A 24,587-nucleotide genomic window follows, 5' to 3' on the forward strand; every position below is an offset into this window, starting at 1 on the left:
CAGGAAAATACTAGAGGAACCAGGAAGCCAACCACAATATCATAAGATTTTGTGGTAAAACCATGCTCTCACTGAAGATTGTCATCAGAAATAAAAAAAGAATAAAAACTAGCAGTATAATTTAAGCCTCTAAAAACTATGTTTTCTACAGAAATGAATACTATAGCAAATAAATGAAAATGTAAATAATACCTAATACTAAGAGCCATAGGTTGCTGTCATCAAGATCTTATGTGCATTTAGTTACTTTCTATGCATATATCTGTGTATTTCATAATTTCACACTTAGAAGCATTTCCATGCTGTCAAAATATCCTCCGAAGTAGTATTTTCCTATCTCCATGGTTATTCTTCATTTTTGTATGATAATCTGTCTGGGCTTCCCTCTTTTGTAATAACTATTACTAGATTGTAATATCTAGTAATAAATATCTAGTCACAAGAATTGCTGGATATTTAGATTTATGTCAATTTGTCATTATTACAGATATATTTTAATGAACACCTTTACCCTAATATTAAATTATCTAGGGATGATTAGTGCAATTGTTGGAACTTTCCTATAAACAGTTTTTATACTCCTAATACATTTCTTAATAGTGTTCTGGGAAGAGCACAGATTTGACTCTTAGGTTCCTGTACCACTTATTAGTCTCAAAAATGGTGTCAGAGAAAACAAAGTGAAATGTTTTCTTTAAACCACAGCCTTTAACATTTACCATCTAAATATATAGTGAGCTACAGATGGAAGAAGATGTGTATTAAATTTAGATTTCTGAATCATCTGAGTAGGTCTTGGGTAGTTTCTCACACTTGACACATATGACAGTAGATATAGTATGTTCACAGTGAATTCTGGACATGATTTAAGGGAGGTCTGCTGCCTTCTAAATCAGTTCTGAAGAAACATTGGGTGGTGTGGGTCTCACAGCCTTCTCCACAATGGGATAAGGATGGAGAACAATAGTGAATTTGAATTCCCAAAAATCTGGCACAGTAGTGCAGGATTATTCACACAGATGAACTCTTTTGAGATGGATTTGGATCGTAGTTATAAAACCAATGGGCCCAAATCTAACATGAGCTTGCTGGGGACAGATTTTAATGACAAAATGCCTCCACTCTTAGCTCCTGCTTTGGAGTCCCTCATGTATGCCCTCCTCCCCCCTTGGTTTTTAAACTTCGGAGGTTCGTAGGCTGTACTCATAAGACAGGCTTTCCCACGATCTGGCTCCATCACAGAGCCCCAGCATTCAGGCCATAGCCATTGCCCTGGTCTTTCTCCCACAGAACCTCTCGGAGCCCCCTGTTCTACACATACCTCATCATTGCAATTCCTGATGAGGGTGTCCCTGTTGGAGACCATGCCCCACGCCGCTATGCCAATGGCCACGATGTTCTCTTCTGAATTCCTGCTGATGGTGTTATCTCTCACCACTTCACCTATGTACTTCATGAGACCGTAATGGGTGCCTCCTGTGAGAATCCAAGCACCTGCGGATGAAGGAGGAGGACCAGAACTTCAACTGATGCTGAATAAGCGTTTTGTCTTGTGATCCAGACTTCCAAGGCAACCTTCCTGCCATGAGCTTCAGGATGCTAAACTGAGAGCCAGGCTGTAGGATAGGACCCCATGACAAACAAGAAGATGATCCCAGGTCACCAAGGGTTTCTGAGAGGCACACATTAGAAAGCACATGTTCTGGGCCCTGTTCTAGACTTGAATTCTCCACCTCTGCAGAGGGTGCACCCAAGAGTCTCCAGGGAAATGCTTTCATGAACAGTGAGCACCTGGCCTGAACGGTAAGTGAGCTGGGTGGGGCATTCATAGCCAGCTGTGTGCTCTCTCCAGACCTCCTGCTGGTCAGAGCACAGTAGACCTTCCTAGCCCCAGTAGCTCTGCCTTGCTTTACATAATTTTGCACATTTTTATTCAAGGTTTATATCCGATGATCTTTCCCAATGCCAAGCATTTTGCAGTTTTAATGCAGAATATAAGAAACAAAAGACCTACAGGTTTGGGCTATAGTTCAGAGACAGTGTTTAACTAGCACTTGTCAGGCCATGGGTCCAATCCCCAGCACCCAACAACAGGGATATTATTTAGTATAACAGAAATGACTGTAGTGTGACTTATTACGTGGGCACTCCCCACTCTAAAGGCAGACCCCCACCTTGAAGACACCCCTATCTTTAGGACAATCCCCACCTTGAACATAGTCTCCATCTTTAGAGCAATCCCTGTCTTGAGACATGCCCATCTTTAGAACAGCCCCCACCTTGAAGACAGTCTCCATCCTTAGGACATCCCCACTTTGTGGATACTCTCTATCCTCAGGACAGTCTCTGTTTTCTCTTTATTGCCTTTAGCAGTGAGTCTCTGGAGTCCTGGAGTAGCCCTCCTCTCTAGTTGTCACAAAGGCCTTTAATTTGCTGTCTGTCTCCATTGTCTAATTTCCCTGCCATCTTTGACAAGGAAGAACTAGGTCATCAGTCATCTCCCATATCAAAGACCTAATAATACTTAAGTGCGTTGTGGCCCTTAGAAGATTCCTTAAGCCAGTTCTCAGTGTTCCCTCTTAAAATAAGGTAACTGGGCATGACCAACACTAAGGATTCTGGGGGTATTGACTTCTTTGCTCTGGTTAAACTAATGGAGTCTATCTTGTAAGTTAGTTAGAAATGAGCAGTCTTTCAAGCAAGGATATTCTGTTCACATTGTGTGTGTGTGTGTGTGTGTGTGTGTATGTATGTATGTATGTATGTGTGTACATGTATATATGTGTATATCTGTGTATGTGTGCATGTGTGTATACATGCACTTGAGTACCTCTGCTACAGCACATGTGTAGGTCAGAGTACAACTTTCAATCAGTTCTCTCCCATCTTGTGGGTTCCAGGTGTTAGGCCTGATACCTTTACCTGCTGAGCCATTGTGCTGGTCCCCAGGGACTTTCGTGTGTTTTTTTTTTCTACTGTATTCCCAGGACCTATAACAACCCAGGACATACACTGGAAATTCATATCTCAGATAAAGTGTGTTTCCTCAGTTCTGTCAGTCAATGTGTCTTTGCAAAAGAAATTTCAAAAATGTGAAGTTCAGGTAAACTGAATCCACTTATACCATCAACCAAACCTAAGTTGAGATACAATCCACAAAACCATTGATGTGCTCATGGAATGTGATCATGGACAAAGGCTGAGAACTACTGCTGATGTAAGAAAACTAGAATGATATGAAAAATAAGGGAATTTGGGACCCAAATGGAGAAAAAAAGTTTCTTACTTAGAAAGGTCATTAAAGGGGCACAATAGACTATTAATGTCAGTCAGTGTAAACTGTCCCTGCCCTAGCATGAAAAACTGCATTGGAATATGTATAAGGGGACCTCCCTCCTCTTAGAAGATGCATGCCAGTGAACTTGGGGGCTAAGAGCCATGATGTCTGCAGCGTACTTTCAAATCATTCTGTGCCAAACCATAGTACATGAATATTCATAAAACAATAGAAGACAAGTGTAGGAAATACCAGCCATCAGTAAATCTAGAAGCATGCACATATGTTCATTGTATTACTCTTGAAGCATTTCTGTAATGCTTAAAGGTTTTTAAAATAAAAAAGTAAAAGAGAGGACATGCTAAGTTGAATATATGAATTCAAAACTACTATTGTCTGACTCATACAACTACACAGTGCTCACAACCTGTCCTGCAGCCTGTCTCCTAAAGGTCATCAATGACCTCCAAGATTCTAGAGAAATTAGTTAAAATGCTCTGTTTTATTTACTATAATATTTTATATGTGTAAATAATGAAATAAAACTACTGGCAGATATTCTTTTTTTTTTAATCAAAGCAGCACCTTAACCCAGACTGAGAGTTACTCTGCAAATCTCTCAGCCAGAGAGCATCTTATCTTTCCATCCATCCAAGAATTTCATTTGTAATAAAATAACAACTCCATTTCTCTGGACTGGACAGATAGCTCAACCATTATGAATGCATATTGCTCTTGTAAAGAACCAGGGTTCAATATGCAGTACCCAAAAGGCAGCTCACAACTGCCTCTATCTCCAGCTCCAAAGCCCTCTTCTGGCCTCTGAAGGTACCTGCACTCATGTGCACATACCCACAGAGACCCCCCATAGTTCTAGGAACATCTAGATTCTGTGGGAATGTGCCATGTGGCAAATCCATCCTCTGCACCCCAGATGCAATGTGGTCTAGGAATAATGACCCCTGGATATTCTCTCAGTGCCTACGTACCTTTAGATTGTGCAATGTAAATCAGCCTGCTGAAGATCTTGCGCATGCGTGGTTTCAAAGCGAAGTTTTTGGCACCACCAGTCACTGAAATGACCAGGTTGGGTGTTTTGAGGTGCCAGTGCTGGGTCAGCAGCTCGTACAGGGTTTCGGAATCCGTGTCGCAGGACAAGCGGATATACTGTGGGGACAGGATAAAAGCATCAGGTCTGTGTGCTCTGCCCTGAAGGGTTGGGTGGCTGCCTGCTCCTGGGGCATGGGCTGCTGCCAGAGAGTAGAGGGAAGAGTGACCGTGAATGGTTCCACACCCAGATGGAGACCCTGAAACCCTGCCTGGCCTTTGAGGTATAGGAAGCGGGGTAGACAAGAGATGATGAAGGGGTCCTCAAACTGCTATCCTGGCACACCTGGATCAGTCTAGGAGTTAGGCAGCCTGTGAAGAGACTCACTGACCCATCATGAAGCAGAGCTCCAGACAATGGGAGGAGCTGAGTGTGCTCAAGGACTACCAAGACAGGGCTTGGGGACTCATGGGGTCAAAGTCCAGACATCCGGCCTGAGGACTGAGCTATCATTGAAACAGAGCATTGAAACACTTGAGGAAGACCAGTTTCTGATGGAAAGACTCCTGTAAAATCATGGCTATAAAGAAATGTCACCTTAGTTGGAGCTACAGTATATCCTCAGAAACACTGTCCCAAACTAAAGGGACTACTCACAAAAGTATGCTCCCATCTAAAACAGTTAGGCTCAGTAGATGTCACCGGGACCCATGATATGACTAGACTACAGTTCCAGTCATGATGCCATCCTTAACTCCTGAGTTTTCTGAGCACAATCTAGTCACTGTCTTTTGTCTTTCACCACTTTTCTTTTCTTATTGTTGGTAATTGCCAATCCCCCTCCCCACCTCTATATTATGGGACAACTCAACACAACTAGGGCAGTCCAAGCTCTTAGCACATATGTTAGTAGAACACAGGTGCTTACCTTGCCTTTCTTCCCCAGAGTCTCAAACTGAATGTCACCAAAGGCATCTGTTGGAAACTCCTTGGTATGTTTCTTGTAGTTCCACTTCTCATCTTGGTTTATCTGGGTACCTTCAATGTGCTGGCTCTGGGCATAGCCACACTTGCATATGCTCTCCCTGTGTCGGCCATGTTTTGGGGGAAGCAACAGGTTTTCATCTACTTGTGACATCTTAGGATAAACTATGCACTATAAACGTCAACCAACACAAGAAGAAACTCTACCACTGTCTCGTCTTCCCAGACCATGTCCCCCATCTCGATTGGCTGTCTAGAAACTGGTTTGATGTTTTGTTCTCATTGCTAAATGATCTGTTTGCATTGAACTTGCCCTGTGTTGGTTGCAGAGAGGCAGAGTGCAGATCCCAGCCCTCATGGAGCCCATTAGGTGTGTGGGAAGCCACGAAGCTGGTAAGAGGTGGAACTCAGGAATCTGGGAACATTTACTCAGCTTCTCACTTGGATCTGAGCCAACTGACAGGAGCCCAGGAACATGTAGGCATCGGTGATTTAGTGTCAGCCTCTCTGGATACCCAGCAACTCATGCAATTCTGAGGAGAGGTAAGCTCTTCCCAAGAGCTATACTCGTGGGGGAGACATTGTCTCCTGGAAGATGCCCAAAGTTCTCCAGAACTTAGAAACTATCTTTCTCTACCAGATATTAACTGCTTTGATGACTTTGGGCCAGTAATAGTTTGGTCCAGACAAGGGAAACTGCTGAAGTGAACATTAGTTCTTCCCACTGAGAGTACAACAGAATTCAATATTAACGTCCACTAGGTGACACACAAACATGATAGGAAGCTGAAAGAGGATAAGGGGACACATAGTAAGTAGTACAGCCTTCCCTCTCCTTCTGTAACACTGTAATCATTCACCAAGTGTCTGAGAACAGGGCTTATGCTAAAATAACATCTGCAACCTACCAAGCTGAGGCCAATGTGATTTCCTGCCCTCAAGTTGGCAGCTAAGTACAAATCTGGCAAAGAGCCTGGGGGAACCAACCAAATGCCTCCTTTGGTCCTAGCATAGTCCCTCTCCTTCCCTGCTTGCTGTGAGGTTTTCAAAATGCTATGAGACATCCAGTGGGCCTAGTGCACAGTGCAAGCTCTGCCAAAAGACCTTTAGTTCAGGGTGGTGCATGCATGTAAGTCAAAGAACAATGAAGGACTAACAACCAAAAAGAAGTAAATGTGTAGTAAAAACTACCTGCAAACACAGCCCATGTTTGACCAATGCAGCAGTCCAGAAGGACAGAACGAAGGAACAATGGAACTAGACAATGTCATCCACCATCATCATGGATGACCAAAAGTCTAATGTCCTATTTTATAATCTTTGCTCAAAGCTAAAAGGATCAGTGTCTCTCACTGTTACCAGTGTCTCCATCCTCACAATAAAGTGTATGACCAAAGATGCAGACCTATTCCAGAGTATGGAGACAGTGTAAAAGATCCACCTACTTCTAACACACTCAGTCAACTGTACAAGGTGATCCTGGAGCAAAGAATCCGACAACACACTGAGTCAGATAAAGATATGTCAACTGAGAAAATCTTGTATAGGTTGTTTCTGGCTGGATTCTATACTTTATACTCTCCATCCAAAAATATAATGGCATCTAGAAAACACTGTAAATGGATGAAAAAATAGGAATGACATCAGTCTTATAAATAATTTATATCTGCAACCATTCTCAATGATATGCATAAAGTAGATATTTTGGTTTTTCTTCCAAGATAGAAGGATGCATACACAGGACAGTCATAGACATAGGAAGCTCTGTGTTTCAAGGTCTTCACCACCATGGAGTTTGTCTGGCAAATAACAAAATGTAGGACGAACCCGAAGACTGCTCTCTGGCAGTAGGTCATGTTTTCATTACGAGGTAATGAGGGTGAGATGTGTTTCTGTGACTCCTTCTAAAGACTCAACAAAGAAGTTCACAGCTTGGTAGGCAAGGATCATGACCACTCCAGAAGTAGATGACCTGTGAAACCGAACTGCCCATTTCTACTGCCGGGAAGCATCGATCTCTAGAACTACATTCTAGGGGGCCCCTGGCTTCTCTGTTACTAGCACTCCCTGTGAAGTACTGAGACCAGGCTACCACCAAAGCTACTCAAGGGAAAGACTATCATGAGGAGCAAAGGCATCTCATCAGGAATCCTCACCAGCAGCTGCTCTCACCCAGGAAACTGTTGCCTCCTTTTGCAGGCTCCTGCTGGGGAGCACACACTTGACTGCCATTGTTCCCCAACACCGTCTGTATAGTTACATCAGGGTAACCCTGTTAAGGCACCAGAATCCTGAGCATCTGCCCACAGTCAACAAGCCCAGTGACAATTTTGACATTGGTGTCCCTTTCTTGGAAATTTGGGAACAAAATCACAATCAGGAACAGATCTGTTCTCCTCTCCCTCCAGGTCATACAAAAGTCCTGTGGGTACCAAGGAAGGAGGAGGAAGTGGGTGCAGGGAGGAATGGAGACAAGAAGGGGGTAGAGAGGACTTCCTGAGTTCTCACAAACCTAGCCACAGCTTCTAACTACTCAAGAGACTCAGCTACTGCCTGCTATTAGGTGGCATTCTTGTCTTCTCAAGGTCAGTCAGTCCCCTTTTCAATTCAACTCATTGAACTCTATAACTGAAACCCTTAATAGCTGCAGTGTGAGAAATTTCTGATTCAAAGTATCTGTGAAAATATTAAATGTTTTTCTACAATTAAACGAAAAACAAGCTACAGACTAGACCTTGTACCATCCCACTGGCAGGATCCTTGCCTCTGCTTTCACAGCCCCCAGGGAGCTTCACTCAACTTAGCCAAGAAAAAAAGGAGTCTGCTGGGACTGAGCCATTTCTGCAACCCTCTTTTACCAAGTCCTGGGGGACTTCCCTGGGCAAGGCTGCTTGTCATGCCCCCCTCTGCTCTGTCACTGCTTCCTATCATCCCACTCTCATTTGGCACATGTCCCCAGCCAACCAAGCTCACGGTAGGTCGGCAGATGCCCCACTTGTCCTACAGCTGAAGATAGACTCCTGAGCCCTTTTCCCTGCCAAGGATAGGGGTAAAAGTTAAATGACCTATTGACCAAGAAAGTTGCCTGGCTCTTTTTTGGACTGATAGTCCTCCAAGAACCAATATGCATGGATTGTTTAGAAACAGGGAAAAGAATTGGTAGTATAGACATGTGGAGGAGGGGCAGGGATAGCAGAGAGGAGAGCTGGAAAAGTTTGGGGGCAGGGCACTGGCATCTTAATTCACATCTTTAGACCAAAGTTCTGAATCCCACAGAGCTACACTCATCTTTATTGTGGCCATGAACCATGCGTGGCTATTTGATTTTGTAGTTGAATGAAGAATAATGAAAGCTGGGAGTTCCTTGATGGCATTAGCCACATTTCAAAAGATCAACACTGGCCATGCTGGTAGCACTGATGCACAAAAAGCTTTGTTGCAAAGAGCTATGATTGCAGACAGTGTGCTTCCTGTTTCCACACAGGACTCAACATGGACAAGGAAGTGAGAGCTAAGAGAACAAACAGGATCCAGGAGAAAGCCACTTTAAGAGTGTTAGCAGATAGCTGCTAACAATGTTTCAAAGATGCCCAGCAGAGGAGAAGTTCCAGCATTCTCCTCCAGGGACTACTTAAGAAACAGACATCTGCTTGCCATGAAAGAAAAGGTTCACCAGGGCTTAACACATGTTTGGTAAATCCAGGGTCTCAGCACTGATCTTTGGCCCTAGTTTGTCAGTAACAGCAACACAGGGTGTCAGTACTGCTTGCCACTTCAGTTGAGTCCCTTGTCTTGTATCACACAGGACCAAACCCATTCGTTTTCTCGCCTGTTCACTAACATTACGAAAGACCCCTGTGTGTTGGGTTTGTGGGGTCTCTTTGATAGCCAGATGACCCCCCAAGCACAGGAGACTTGGAGTAGGGGAGCACCCATTTAGAAGAGAAGTCCCAAAGACCATAGCTGTCAAGAAGGGACATTCGGATTGTACAGGAACATATGTGTGGAAGTGACTGCTAAGTGTTGTCCAATGGGGTGGATCCCAGGCTCATGGGAATACTGAAGGGAGTGACAGTCCCTCTCAGTGACTTTACCAACTGTGATATTGCCAAAGCTAAAAGACATCAGGGAAGGACAAAACCAGGGAACAGTATGAGCATGTCAAATTCATCTTAATCACACGCCATCAGGGACTTTTGAGATGCAACCACCTCCAGTAATGAGCTCACGGAGTCTGTTCACTGTGCTAACAATCGGCGACAGTGTACTCTGAAACACAGAAGCAAATGGGGGAAAGCTGCAGCTCACATGGCCTTGGAGTCTCTGGTGAAGAAGACACATTCTCGTTTTTTAAAATTTGCCTGAATAAAATCCACCAAATCCTGTGAAGAAAAAATATGGAGTAATGCATTACTTGTTGGTTCTCAGACCAGTTGGTATTAATGAATACTATGTCCTAGCCCTCCTTCAAAGGTTGTCATGGCATCCTTTTTGTTTCTTCTAGTGTACTCTGAGGTTATTTTTAATGACAAATACATTTAAACTGTTAACTAAATGAAAGTGTTTCCAAGAGTTGCTTAGAGTTGTCTTGTATATAAATGGCAACACACACACACACACACACACACAGACAGTCTTGTCTGTCTGCACAGTTACCAGGGAACCGTTGAATGATAGTTTGGGATTGAAAAAAACTATCAATGTATATTTTCATCCTTCTTCTGCCTGGTTTTTAAAAAGGAGAATGTTTTCCAAAATGTCCTACATTTGTATTCATTCTTCTGTGGGCAAGGTGATTGGCCATAACTGAGAACTAGTCCAAAGAATCAGCCCAAGCATTTATAAATCAAAGATGTCTCTTATGTTGGTAGAGCAAGACATTTGAAAACACATTACTCACAATGAGAGAATTTGTAGTAGTTACATATGATAGTGTCCTAGACACAAAAGGACTGTCGATCAGCAAAAACAAAGCAGGTAGCCCAATGGGAAAAGAGCAAGAGACAGAACAGATATGGGGAAAAAGAGCCCACACGAAAGCCACAAACACATGAAAAGTTCAACCACGGGGAGAGGCCATTTTACACTCACCAGGTCAACAAAACTTAAAACAAAATGACAATTGACAGCCATTGGAGACGAGAAGGAAGGTGAAGGACCCCAATGGGTGAGAGAGTAAATTGGTACTAATCAGGACTATTACACATGAAACCATTTCTCTGACAAGCAGTGGAGAGAATGGTTTCCCATGAGCCACCGGCACTCTCTCAATCCACGGAGCTCCATCCTCAGAGATGTCTAGCCCTGATGATGTGGAGCTGCTAGAAGCTTCCCATCCATGGAAGCTCCAATCAATTGCAAGTCATCAGGTGCTGGCAGCTGAAGCCCTCAGACCACTGCCCCCATTGGTGGCCTCACAAGACAGGCTGGCTCTGAAGCCAGCCCTAACTTCTTGTCCCCTACAGCATAGCCAGTACTAGAAACCCACTGCAAAAGGTGGGATTCCTCTCCTTTTGGAGTTTACCCTGCATCCCCAACTGCTGTACTGAAAAGTCCTCTGGTATCAAACACTGGGGACCCTTGCCTCCTTTCTCACCCTTTGAACATGTAGCCCCATAAATCTCAATGCTTAAACCCAGACCCACTGAAGGAGACATTCCACCTTCAACTGTCAGTCCTCAACTCAAAAGACAGTCTGGTTTTTCAGATAGATCCGGTGTACACATCCAAGAACACTGGGTAGTATCACTTCCAACATCAAAGGCAGAAACCCAAGCATCAGTCTCTTTGAGACTGGGTAAATGGAAGTCCTTAGTAGAGTTCCACATAGGAAAAAAAATTCACAGCAGCTGTATGCACCCACATAGACCGACCCCCAAAGCAGCAGTGTTAAGTGAAAAATAAAGACCTTGCAGAAGAGCCCTTGTAGTAGACAGCTGCACCTGGATCAAGCAGGGACAGAGCCACGCAGCACAAGCAGTCACACAAAGACTAGGTGACACACAGTTCAGTGACTGCGACCTGTGCAGGAGAGAAGACACCTGGGCAGGGGCTGTCACCTGGGCAATTTGAAGCACTCTGCAGCTCAGACTGAAGGGGATCCCAGGTAGTCATGGTGACAGCTTTTTCTAGAAGCTTGGAAGCTACATCCCTTCTATGTGAATTCCTCAAGAAAATTTAGGATAAACATAGTTCCTATGTTTCTCTGCTTAGGGAGCATTGGAAACTCTGTGATGCCCAGTTTTCCTCATAGGAATGTTTATCCTCTTAGATGATTCTTAGTGTTCCCAATATGGAGAAACTCAATAGCTGTACCAGATATGGAATGATCCTGGAAGAGGGGGTGATTGTTTTTTAAGATATATATTGCTTTTTAAAAAACCTCCCTCTGAGAGGTATGTGTGTGCTCAGGAGGCCAACAGGACCCCAGGAAGCTGAAGGTCTCAGCCTTCACCCCACTTTCATGGGTACTAGTGCCTGAGGCCAGGGGTTCTTTGGAGAGAGTAGTGCTTGGGGTCGAAGGAGAAGGAAGAGGAAAGTCCTGAAAATTCTGGAGAGGTCCCCATTGCCTTTGTCCACTCTGTCATGGAGCAGCACTAAAGTGAGACATGTGGCGGACTCTAAAGGTGGGGAGCACTTAGTCCTGAGAGTGTAAAAGATTAGGAATAGCACGCAACGGTCCTGAGCACCTCTTCCCTTCATTCCAGCCGTGGAGGGTAGGTCTCATCTGGAAGAAGGCATGGGCTTTCACTGCTCCCTTTCGTGAGTTTGTTGACAGCTCAGTGATCCACACCATCGATCAGTCACATGAAAATGATGGCATGGCTGGTACCTTGGCTTGTCCTCCCCCTGCCCCCATTTCTTCTCCTTTATAAAGCTGACTTCTATCCCAAATCTTAATGCTGTAGTCAGTGAAAGCCAGACATCAGACTACAGTGTTCTGACAAGTGTGTGTCAAGCCTGACAGTATAGAGAGCTGGCCAGAGGGAACCACGTGAGACAGGAGTAAAACTCAGCAGAGATAGCCTCCTGGTATTCCACTAAGCTGGTTCCAATAAGAAGCCACCACCTGTGGTCACGGTCAGTGCTAGCTCAGGATGAGGACAGATGGGCCAGAGGAAGCAACCAGGAGGCAAGAGCACTGCAAAAGGAACCAAACTGAGTCAAGGACATGGGTGTCACAACTCGGTCCCTAACCCACAGGACGAGAGGGAAAGCATCAATTATGGGTAGTGAAATCAACACCAAAAACATGATGAAAATGAAGGGAATAAATGACTCCAGGCTGCCCAGTCCCGGATAGGGCATCTACATACAATAACTACATCTAACACCTGGTGTACATCAGAAGGCAGAGTGAAAAGATGGTAGGAACCAGAAGCCCAGAATGTCTGCTGCATGATAATAAACATCTCCTGATCAGGACCGAGATGTTGCTCCCATGAACTCTCAACAACACATCTGCCTGCACAAAACCTGCAAAGTCCACACTAATCAACATGCCAACATGGATGAAGGAAATTTCATAAAGCCCCACCCATAGAAGAAGAGTTACAGGCAGTCAGTGACTGCTGGGAGAGGGAAATCCGTGCAAATAAGGCATCAACACTAATTAGACTCAATAAGTCTCTCTCTCTCTCTCTCTCTCTCTCTCTCACACACACACACACACAAATCAATATAGAACTCATGAATTCAATAAGGGGTTATGGAGAGGGACAGAAGAGTTGGAGGAGAAAGAGAGGGAATGGAGATGATATAAATATAGTGTACACATATGAATTCCTCAAATTTTACCAGAAAAAATATGATTTAAGAAACACAGTGTTTAAATTTTTTTCTAATGACTTATTAAAATAATTGTCATCTTAAAAGAGAAATGCTTGAAATACAATGCAGCAATGAACATGCTTCTACATTCTACAAAAAATAACTCATAAAACAAATACTAGTCAGGACATGAGAGATTATCTTTTTAAAGACAGCAAATTGGTCACTAAATAACCCCAACTTCGTCAGGGGGCTCAGTATGAACTTACACTGTCACTGTAGGACACGTTTGTGCTCCGAGACACACTGGAGTACAGGGTCCGGGTGCTGCCCAAAGTCCCGTTCCTGCGGCTCCTCATGCTGAGCCTGGCTCCCTCGAAGGACATCTTTCCTGTGGAGATTAGAGGACAAGTGAGCTACAGAGCGTAAAAGGGCTTCCCTGGAAGCGTGCACCCTGGCGCCCCTTCCTGCCACCCCAGTTTCTTTGCCATGAGCAGTGTACCATGTTTCATTCGGCTCATCAGCATCATCTACCCTGCACCTATTACTTTTCATCCTCCAAAACTCAGCAGGCATTTCTGTCCTTCAGCACTGTGTCTGCCCCCCACGCTCATGCCTCAGTACTGCCACCCTATGGTAGCAACGTGCATGACAGCATTTTATGACTACAGCATTCCTAAGACAAACTGTCTATTGGATCCACCCCAGAGCACCACCCACTAATTGTCTACTTGGTTGATGAATGTGAAATGGCTAGCACTAAAAAATATATTAAAAATTACTATGTGTATCTCTCTCTCTCTCGTGTGTGTGTGTGTGTGTGTGTGTGTGTGTGTGTGTAAGCATGCACATTCCAGGGCACATGTGGAGATCAGAGGCCAACTTCAAAGGGTAGGTTCTTTCCTTCCACAATGCATTCCAAGAACTGAACTCGGGTCCTCAGGTTTACATGGCAAGCACTTTCACTCACTGAGCCAGCTTGCCAGCCTCTGACATCGTGTATCAGTCAGATCATGGCCACCGCGTGGAGACAGGATCTTGGTTCTGATCCAATCAAGCGAGGCCTGAAGGTCACATGCCCAGGTCTCCCTGAAACCCTGAAGCAGGTGTGTGAGCCTCAGGGATACCTGCACCTCCCGCCAGTGTGGACACCAGGGACCGTCATCAGTCACCTCCCGCCAGTGTGGGCACCAGGGACCTTCATCTGTCTTGAGGGGGCTCCTGCCTTTCTCACTCTTCTCACTTGAAGTCCCTCATCTCTGCTGCAAGAGACCCATTCCCTCATGTCTCCTAAACTCTCACCTGCATCCCAAACTCCAGACAAAACTCATTCACCAGACCACATGACCTGTGAATGCAGCAAACAGACATTTCCAGAACAAAGTCTCCATCCTCCATAGACACCCTTACTCCTCATTGCCTCCTCCTCTAGGCACCACATGCATCCTGGACATGCCTCCACTTCTGCCTCCTGAGGCTCTGCAATTGCGGCAGTAGCCACCCAGGGCCCTGCTCCTCTCCTGGGTCCCTCCTTTTCCATTCCCATCTAGAATCCTCTTCCCCATATCCCCTTTATCTGGGCATCCCTTGCTCATCTTCCAGGGCTCAGTTTGCAAAGTCCATCCTTTGGGTAGATTTTCCAGGAAGCCCAGGCTGGGGCAATTTGTTCATGTGTTCTTGGAGCAAGCCACCACAAAACTCATTTACTGATCTTCCTGGCCTCCATTGGCTCACTGAGGCCTGTCCTGTTCACTACTAGTTGTCTAGGACTTGACAATGTGCATGAAGCATACCCATGCACACATTCCTTGGATGAGTCAGCTGGGTGAATCGGAACTACCTCACAAATCCTTCAGGACAACCGCCATGCCACGTCTTGTACCCTCTGGGTGTAGAAACATCTAGCACACGAGTTTACCCACCACTCACCTGTACAGTGCTTCTGGCCCCACAGCTCCATGGCCTTGAATCCTCCATCCAAGATCCATGTTCCCAGGCCAGCCACAAACTCTCCTGAGCCACAGTTCTCGGGAACTCTCCTAGAACCCACTCAGAGTGTGCAACCCAAACTGGTTAAAGTACTAAGCGCCTCTTTTACTTCTCCCCCAAGACATTTCAAAGAACTGCACAGAGTATTAATAGGTACTTCACATACATTACTGCAAAACCGCAAACCAACCCTACAATGCATTCAAGATGCCTCTCATACAGCGAATTGCTTCTGAGTGGGGCCCAGATGGTTGGGAAGCAATTTCATTTGCTTCGCGATGAGAAACTTTACTGGCCCAGAAAGAAAAGGTGTGCTTTTGCATTGGAGACCACATCTCCACCAAACCATGGAAGCCGGGCAGCTGGCAGGCCTATCCCACTTCTTCCAGGCATTGGTCTCTGACCTCAGACACTTTTTATGATGTCTCATGCAACATGTGGTACAGGTGCAGTGTTTATTGATCCTCTAGATACATTCTGCTGTGAAAAATAAAACAAACTTTTGGAAGAAGTCCCAAGAGAGCTCCCAGAAGCCTGGAGAGGGATTGAGAAGAGAGAACCCTAGGAGAGCCACAGGGAAGGATAAAGGCTTAGACTCACCCAAAGGAGAGAGAACTCGAAAGCCTGACAAAAACCAGAAAGGCCAGAAAGAAAGAAAGTTGGGCCTTGGAGGGGACAGAAACACATCCGATCAATATCCATCCCCAAACCCCACCCACATCCAATAACCCTGAACTTGCTGGAAAAATGGATGAAAGACTGAACTCTAAATTCATGACAAGGGATACGATCTCTAATCAACATAGAAATTGTTCAGCCTCCTTGAAATCAAACAGGAAGGCTTCATCAACAATGAGGCACCAACAGGGAGATTTGTGGATGGTAGTGTTGTATGTCAGGAAGAAAGTGAGGGGCAGACACACTCGGACAGTAGGGATGAGGATCAGGGGTGGAAGGTGGAATAAAAACTGCTTTAATTCCTGCAAAGTCATTAGTGATGGCATAGCAAGCTGAAGTCTTGCTACAAGCATAGCAAACTTTAAAAATTATCGTTATTGGCTTTAGGGAGTCTAGATGAAAGAATCAGAAACCCATTTAAAAAGTTAGATTTAGTTTTCATCAGCAATGCATCCCGTGGTAGCTGTACTTTGGTGGATGGCCCCTACACCATGAACATACATACTGACAGCCTGGTGCAGACTCGACGTGAGTCTTTAAAAGTACATATAGTTGGGAGGGAACCGAAAGGGAACAACATTGGAATAGTTGGAGGAGAGAGAGTTGGGGTGAGTTCTATTAAAAAATGTCATTTGCATGAAATTTTCAAACAATAAAAAGATGGTATCCCAGTGCCTGAAGAGACAGCACAGCTGGTAAAGTGCTTACCTCCCATGTGTGAGGACCTGAGTTTAGGTCCTGAGCAAGCACATTCAAAAGCTAGCCGTGGTAGTGTGCTCCAGTAGTCACACCAAGAGCAAGATACCCATGGCAGACACAAGCAGATCTTTGGTGAACTTCCGGGCCAATGAGACCTCATCTCAAATAGACAATGAAACATGCCTGGGTGTTGACACCACAGACTGTCCTCTGACATCCACATGTGTGCCCATGTGTACCCACACAAACATGAGTGTGAATTCGTGTACACACACAGAGTTTACACTTGGAAGATGTTCACCAGTGAGTTATTTGCCACTGGAAAAACTGAAAACAACCTACATTGCCACCACTAGAAGAATGTTTCTCACAGAATAGAAAAGATAATGATGCCATGACAGGAGTGCACCAGTGTTATGGGAAAATTGCTAGGGCTTCTTGCAAGTAGGAAAAGATCAAGATGAAGGAAGTAACAACAATAACAACAAAATTCTGGTTTTGCACTTGTGCTCAAATTACTCCTGTGACCTTAAATGGATGCTTCCAGACACAGTTGCTCTACATAGGTAAGTAAGGCAGCATGCTTGCTGTCAAGGCAGCTATCAAATGCATCACGCATAGCATTCAAAAACCCATGGATCCAGAGCCATCAAAGCGCTAGCCTCTGCTGTGAGGGCAGAGTGGGGCGTAGAGCTATGCATGATTTTAATTTTATCCCCTAAACTTCTCATGTTTTCTCAAATGAAATATATCGAGTATGCCACCTGGGAAAAGTCTTTAATGAAAAGGAAAGCATCTTGGATCTGGGTAAGTTGAAGAGAGCCCCTGACTTTAGCTGATCCCTCTCCTCTAGGAGACAGGAGGTGAGAGAGTAAAGATAGCAACACAAAGGTCTCTGTCTCCAGAGCACATGGAGAGGAGAACAGAGATGGAAGAGCGGAGGACACGATGGGTCTCTCTGCTCCAAAGGGGAACTGCCAAATTCGAGTCTTGGGAAAGAAAACTAACAGATAAGGGGAGACAAAGTCCAGGGTAAATATCAGAATATAATAATGTTAACAATAATAGTACAGGAACCAGGAGGCATCTCGGGGGTAGATGGGAGACATGAGAAATTGAAAATAAATGGCTGAAGAGAACCACAAGTGTTTCCAGAGCACAAGCTTTTGGGGACTCACTCAGCAGCCAGAGAGGTCACTTCAAAAGAGTCCCTTCAGGGACCCTGTCCATATTAATAGGAACAGAGCATCCTCGTTGTGTGTGTGTGTGTTTCTAAATGTTTCTTTTTGCATAAGGATATAGATGCAAACATCTACCCTGGAGCCCTTGGTTCACTCTGCCCATTTGCTCTGGTCATGTAACTACCAGAGGCACGCCTGTAGTTCTTGTCTCTTGGAATGGAGAGGGAGCCACTACTTTACCCAAGGAAACATCATGTATAGATCTGATAGCCTCTTCTGACTTCCATAGACACTGTCCACGTGAAGTGCATATACATTCATTCAGACATACATATGTAAACATAAATACAAATAAGTATTTTTAAGTCATAAGGATGGGAATGAAACATGAAAGCTCTGGTGTTCTTCATCCCCAGGATTCAAAAGTTCATAGATAAATGGGAGACACACTTTGCCATAGCAATGAAAGCCATATGTCAAGAGGAAGTCAGACATCTACTACTCCGGCAGAATGCTGGAGGGAGAAAGAGCTCCCACAATACAGAAAAAAAGCCAAAGCAAAGGCTTGTCGATCTGAATATAAACCAGGCTGATGCTGGGCTCTCTGGTGTTCAGGAACTAACACAGCTTCTCAAGCCTCAGTCTTCTTGTTACTGAGGCTGAGCCCAGCTCTGCGTGTTTACAGTGAGAATCAAAGATAATGCTTATGCATCAGATGTGACAGTGTTTGAATGGCATCAGTGTCAGAGCTGTATCATTATTACTAAACTAGTGTTGGGACTGTCTAAGTACAGTGAAAAAGATACATAATGGAAAGTAAGTTGTTGGGTAGGGTTGGTACTATATAAGTTGTTGGAAGAACCTGATTAGATTTGCATCCTAAATGACCAGAAGCAGAGAGATTAAGAGCAGAGGAGCCAGTAAGAGAAGGGAAGGGGTTCTGTGAGTGGGGTGGAGGGTATCACCCATTAGACTCAATGAAGAAAGTTGTCTTTAGCAGGAGTTGACCCCTTAAGTGCTGTTCAGCTGAGGATCTCAGGCTCTTCTCAGCTGTGAGCCTGAGAACACCATCAGGTTTCCACTATGTGGGCCTTTCCAGCATGATAACTGTTCTACATGGACCTCTCCAACATAGAAACTGGTCCCTGTGGCCTCTCTAACATGGAGACAGCTCTGAGTAGGTCTTTCCAACATGGAGACTGCTTTACGAGGGTGTCTCCTTCATGGTGACTTGACCATAAGGGCCACTCTAACTTGGCAACTTGCTTTATTGAAACAAATGGCTAAGAAGGTAACAGAGAAAACATGATAGCAAGACAAATTCACAATTCTGTATTACCCAACCATAAAAGTGACAACCCATCATATTTCCTATATCCTTGTGATGGGCAGTGAAACTCTAGGTTCTGCCCCCACTCAAGGAGAGGGCCAATAAGAACTGAAAACTGGGAGATGGGTATCCTTGGGGAATCTCAGAAGCCCGTCTACCACTGCATTCTTTAACAGTCACTTCCAGAGTCCTTGATTTATCAAATATAATCATCTCTTAAAAACAATATCATGCCGGGCGGTGGTGGTGCATGCCTTTAATCCCAGCACTCGGGAGTCAGAGGCAGGTGGATCACTGTGAGTTCGAGGCCGGGCTGGACCGACAGCCTCCAAAACGATAGAAACCCTGTCTCGTAAAACCAATATATATATATCATACCAAGAATGGCTACGAGACTACCAAACACCACAGTGTAACCCCAGGGCAAGGACCCCTAAGGCATCTGATTCAGAGTTAACAAAGGCAAAGGGGAATAGAACTCACAAGGTACCTATATTCTCACCATGTGCCCCTAACTAATCTCTAAAATAGCAGCTGGTACTTTTGTCTGCCAATTACCCCAACATTTGACACTTTACTACAATGCTCAACTTCATCTGACTTTGACCCAACATATGATTCATCTATTCTTGTTACATGTTTTACCATTGAGAAGAAATATTATCTTCCAATTAATGGTCATTTCTGCATCATCTACTCTCACAACTTTTTCTCTTGGCTTTACTGGCAGGCGTGGTGCTTCCTTCCTGACTGACCCACCCTGGACTCATCCATCACCATCAGAAAACACCATGGGAAAGATTTCAATGGAGCATGATGGGAAACGTGCATACTAGGAGGTTGGTATCAGTGTGAGGGTTTTTTAAAAGTTCCCAAATGGACAACTTGACCTGTACTTACCTCCAATACTACAAACTTGATTATATTTTTGGACCCTGTAAGCTCTATGGGCAGCCTCATTGCTGTTCTCTCTGTACCACATTTATGCTTTTGTCCTTTGTTTATCAGGGCTAATATCTTATTGATTCTGGCTAGAAATAGGTCTAAAATTTTCATATTGATCATAAAGTCTTCTACGTGCAAACTCAAGTTTGTTTTTGTTTCCTGGAAATCATATTGCTGTTTTCTGATTATAGCCTCCCCTGGGCATGGGTGATCTCATACAAGATTGTTTCTTCAGATCCATAACAGGTCACAGAGACAACTGTAGGAAAGAGAGGGGATATGGTAGCTCAGAGCAGAACACAGGATCTTCGAACAAAGTGCCTTTCAGAACTGCTTGCTGTTGGTTCTCATTTCTACATGAAGTTGGTACCCTTATAGACATGGCAAAGACTGGCAGCATCACATGGCCAGTGTCAAGTCATGGTCGGTGTCAAATCAGAGAAAGCACTTGAGATGGCAACTGATGGCTGCCCACAGTGTCCTGCATGATCAACACTGATTCCAGAAGGAAACCAGGAAGGCAGAACATGAGCAGCAATGGGTGTGAGACTCTGCATATAGATTCCAATCTACCCAACAGGGATGGGAGTTCCTGGGTCCATGCTCTTGGTGGCCCAGCTGTGGCAATCACTGGTGAAGCATGGGGAACATAGAGATTCACATAAAGAACCATCATTTTAGGAGCAAACGTCCTGTATACAGGAGATACAGAAGGAGAAATCCCCACAGAGCTATGCTAAATAAATGATTCTATAATGCAAAGACAGGAAGTAAACAGAAAGACATGAATGGGAGACTTGACTATGAAGGAAGGCTTCCTCCAGCCTCAGAAGAGCATGGCCAACTGCAGGCTCTGAAGAGCTGGGGAAGTGCACCAAGCCCACCTTGCCCCCATTCTAAGACCAGCTTAAGAACTACAGTGTGGGGATCACAGACCCTGGCCAGAAACCCACCCCTCCATCAGCCTGGGAGCAGGCAGACAATGTTTACTGAAAACATGTTTACTGAAAACAATTCAGTGCCATAAGCTCCTGATAAGGACTCCGATAAGGGCTCACTGAAACACCATGACTTTGATGGCTAGCTACTCCCTGCTGTTCCAGATTCTGGCCAGAGATTTAACCACCAGCCAGGAGGGAGGAGAAGTCTGTGAGAGGTGTGAGAGGTCTGTTGGAGATTTGTGAGTGTATGGATGGCAGAAGTTTTTCTGAAGGGAAGCGTTTTTCTTGGGAAGTTCTCCTAAGCCGATTTGGGGAGCATAAAGTTTTCTTAATGCAACCGACTGGTCTCTGTGTCATCTATCCTGACCACCTCACTACATTCTGCCCAGGAGGTGTGGCACTACAACTGGGGCAGGTGGAGGGGGAGGGTGGGTGTGACTGCGAAGAGCAGCATCAGGGCCTTTTCAACAGATGGGACAATTCCAAAACTTGATGATCACCTGATAAAACTACACACACTAATGAGTGCATGAAAAAATGTGGGAGCTTTAGTGATGTCTATAACAGGTACCCGCATCAGTTCCCTGGCCTGGGTCTAGTAAAATCCAGTAGTTGTGTGTGATGCCATCAGTTGGAGGGTGTGAGTGAAAGATACATAGCACTTCCCTGCAATATTTTTCCCAATAAGATGGTAAATTAAGAGAAAACTGTCTCAACATTCTGAGTCTCATGGTCGGAAGCATCCTTGGTATAAGTTTATAATTCCTACAGCTCCTACCGTGTAATGCCTGCAACGCCAATCAAGTAGTTCCTGGGGCACAGACAAAATGTGCCTGTTTCCTACAACACGCTGAGTAAAGCTGAGACTTTCACTCTACATCTAAGTTTCAGTGAATGTACCTTAAAGGCAGACCCATGGGGGTAGGGGTTTCAGCCAGTTCTAGAGTTTATTTAACTCTGTGAAACTTTTGACTCTATATTTTCTTCCATATCTCAATTACTTAGATTTACAGTCCTTTCAGAGATTTCTGAGGAATCTAGTGCATTTAGTGGGTTCCTTGTGCCCAGTAAGTTACCTCAGTAAAAAAATTATAATCAAGGTCGGCTCTTAGAATATATTTCCCACAACTTCATAATAGGTCATGAAGATGCTCCCTCCCTTCCCCAGAGGAGGGGGTGACTCTAAGCCAGAGACAGCAGTTTGTCCAACTTCCCACTCAGACAGCAGAGGTTTACATCATGGGTTCACTCAACAGACTAATCTGAGACTCCAATCTAGCAGCACTCAACTTTCCTAAGGTTGTGGCCCTTTAGCACAATTCCTCATGTTGTGGCTCCCAACTATTTTATTGCAATTTCATATCTGTAATTTTCCACTATTAGGAATTGTAATGTAAATATCTGGTATGCAGGGTACCTGATATGGGACTCCTAAAGGGGTTGAGACCCACAGGTTGAGAACCACTGCTCTAGATTCACCTTCCAGTACTCTGGGAATGAGTTTTCAGGTACTGCTGTGTTCCAAATCACACTTGTAGAACTCCAGATTAGACAGTGAACATCCATCCATCCTTAGACTGAACTAATGAGTTCATAGAACATGTAATCAAATCTTTCGAAAACACAGTCTATAATTGCTGAGACCTGAAGAGGCAGCCTTGTGTAAATTTCACATCAGGGTTCTTCTACAGTTAACTTGGACTCAAGAACAATGAATGGTATGTATACATTCTAGAATATGAAACACAAACTCCACCAGCTAGCACAGGGACCCATTCAAATGCCAGCTACACTCCCCGAGTACTGTGTGCCAGACTCAGTGCTAAGCTCTTGACAGCCTTCCCATTTGATCCCCTGATATGGAAAACAAAACACAGAGAAGTGGACTTTTCCAGAGTCTCACAGTTGATACGCAGAAAATGCAAGGTTTCAACCCAAGCAGGCTGTTCAACAAGCCCAGCCTTGAAATGGTCAGTAGCTTTGTGCCACTTCAATGTCTCTTTGAGAAGATAAGGACTGTCCTTATTGCTATGCTAATACACTACCAAGTGTAAATATTAGAAAGTTTATGTTGTTGCTAAATAAGGGGCTGACCACTGTAGATTTTTAAAAGGGGGGGGGAAGAGAGTTGTATGATTGTGTGTGTGGTGTATGGTATGTGGGTGTGGGGTGTGTGGGATGTATGAGTGGTGTATGTGTGTGGTGTGTATGTGTAGTGTTGTGGTGTGGTGCTGTGTCTGTCTCAGTGTGTATATGGGGTATGGCATGTGTGGTGTAGGGTGTGTGTTATGTGTGTGGTGTGTATGTCTGTGTCTGCATCTCTCTGTGTGTATGTGTGTGATATATGGTGTGTGTGTGGTGTGTGTGTGTGTGTGTGTGTGTGTGTGTGTGTAGTGTGGTGTGTACAACGTGCCTATAGAGGTCAGAGGACAACTTGCAGGAGTTGATTTTCTCCTTCTAACATGCGGGTTCTGGGGATTAAATTTATATTCTCAGGCTTGGCTCAAGTCACGCTGACTCACTGAGCCATCTCACCAGCACCCCTGTGACTTTTATTACTAATGCTTATGGATAATTTTTATAATTATCCATGTCATCATTAGAAATGGAATATTCTAGCATTCTCTGAACCAGACACACATCAGTGATGCTATTGTCTTCACACAATAAGCTATTTGGCATGTTTTTAGAATTGCCTCTTAGCTTGACTCTCACAATGACCAAACTGGTCCTAAGATACCGTTTTCAGGAAAGATGGACAGCTACATTCCTTTTATGGTAAACACAAATGAGAAAGATGTTCTCACATAACTCCAAGTGGGAGAGGCAGTTGTTGGTGCTCTGGGAATGCTCCAGAGAGCCTGGCACCAAACTCCAGCCTGATCCTCTCTTCCTTTCCATCAATTATTAATTGTAATAGGGAGGGTGACATTTGCATAGACTTCAGATACACGTGATACCACCCAGAGACATCTCCCCGTCCTCATTCTGGCAATAACCCTGTAGAGGTGTGTGCAGAGGTGCACAAGCCTGTAGGGACTAACGCCCATCTACCTTGGCCCTCATCTGTCAGTCACCTTTGAGAAAGACTAAGAATTTTCTAATTTCTTGTTGTTGTTGAAGACAGTTTCCTGGTTTTTTTTTATTTGCAACATGTTTGAAGTTTGAACAGATGGATAAAAGCTGGCAAAATGAAAAATTTTGTGGAAGTTTGAGATTATTGGTCCCAGTGGGCTTAGTGCCCACACCTTGGATCCCAGCACTCAGGAGGCAGAGGCAGGAGGATCTCTGCAGGTTTGAGGTCAGTTTTTGCTGCATATCAAGCACCAGGGATACATAAAGACTCTGTCTCAACATGCCAAAAAATAAAAACAAGAAAATATTATTGGTTCCCCATCCTCTAGGGAGCAGAGGCAAGACATGGGTGAGCCCAATAGCATACAATGCTGAAAGGTGCTGATTGCCAAAATCTTTCTAGAACAAGACAGGCAGCAGGGACATCTCAGAGGGGGCTGGAAACTACTGCCTTCCCAGGTGCCAAGGAGCGCATCAACTCAGACACAAGAAATACAGTCTGAGATAAGAACAGCTTCATCCCAAACTTCAGAGAAGATACATACAAAGTCACAGTCTCGAAAGGGCCTCCCTCCCACTCCCAAGACTCTGAGAAAGTAGAATTCCTGCCGCGATGAGGACTGTGTTAATGTGGCCACAACACATGCAAAGGGCACCTGGCACTCTACAA

General features: G+C 44.5%; 1 protein-coding gene and 1 long non-coding RNA gene across 2 annotated transcripts in view; one reads left to right on the forward strand and one right to left on the reverse strand.

The window, feature by feature from the left end:
- Positions 1 to 13,465, reverse strand: part of Trpm8 (transient receptor potential cation channel subfamily M member 8) — a 77,219-nt gene extending 63,754 nt beyond the window's left edge. The window contains exons 1-5 of the mRNA XM_040753064.1: positions 13,349 to 13,465; positions 9,618 to 9,691; positions 5,254 to 5,410; positions 4,267 to 4,444; positions 1,322 to 1,494 (exon numbers count right to left, since the gene is read on the reverse strand). Coding sequence (XP_040608998.1) covers positions 1,322 to 1,494; positions 4,267 to 4,444; positions 5,254 to 5,410; positions 9,618 to 9,691; positions 13,349 to 13,465 — 699 coding nt within the window. The remainder of the gene's footprint in view (positions 1 to 1,321; positions 1,495 to 4,266; positions 4,445 to 5,253; positions 5,411 to 9,617; positions 9,692 to 13,348) is intronic.
- Positions 1 to 20,334, forward strand: part of LOC121142749 — a 59,532-nt gene extending 39,198 nt beyond the window's left edge. The window contains exons 2-3 of the long non-coding RNA XR_005879834.1: positions 19,687 to 19,795; positions 20,137 to 20,334. This is a non-coding gene — a long non-coding RNA (uncharacterized LOC121142749). The remainder of the gene's footprint in view (positions 1 to 19,686; positions 19,796 to 20,136) is intronic.
- The last annotated feature ends 4,253 nt before the right edge of the window (positions 20,335 to 24,587 follow it).

This window comes from Mesocricetus auratus, unplaced genomic scaffold (genome assembly GCF_017639785.1).
Source record: "Mesocricetus auratus isolate SY011 unplaced genomic scaffold, BCM_Maur_2.0 Super-Scaffold_100010, whole genome shotgun sequence".
Classification (NCBI taxonomy): Eukaryota; Metazoa; Chordata; class Mammalia; order Rodentia; family Cricetidae; genus Mesocricetus; species Mesocricetus auratus.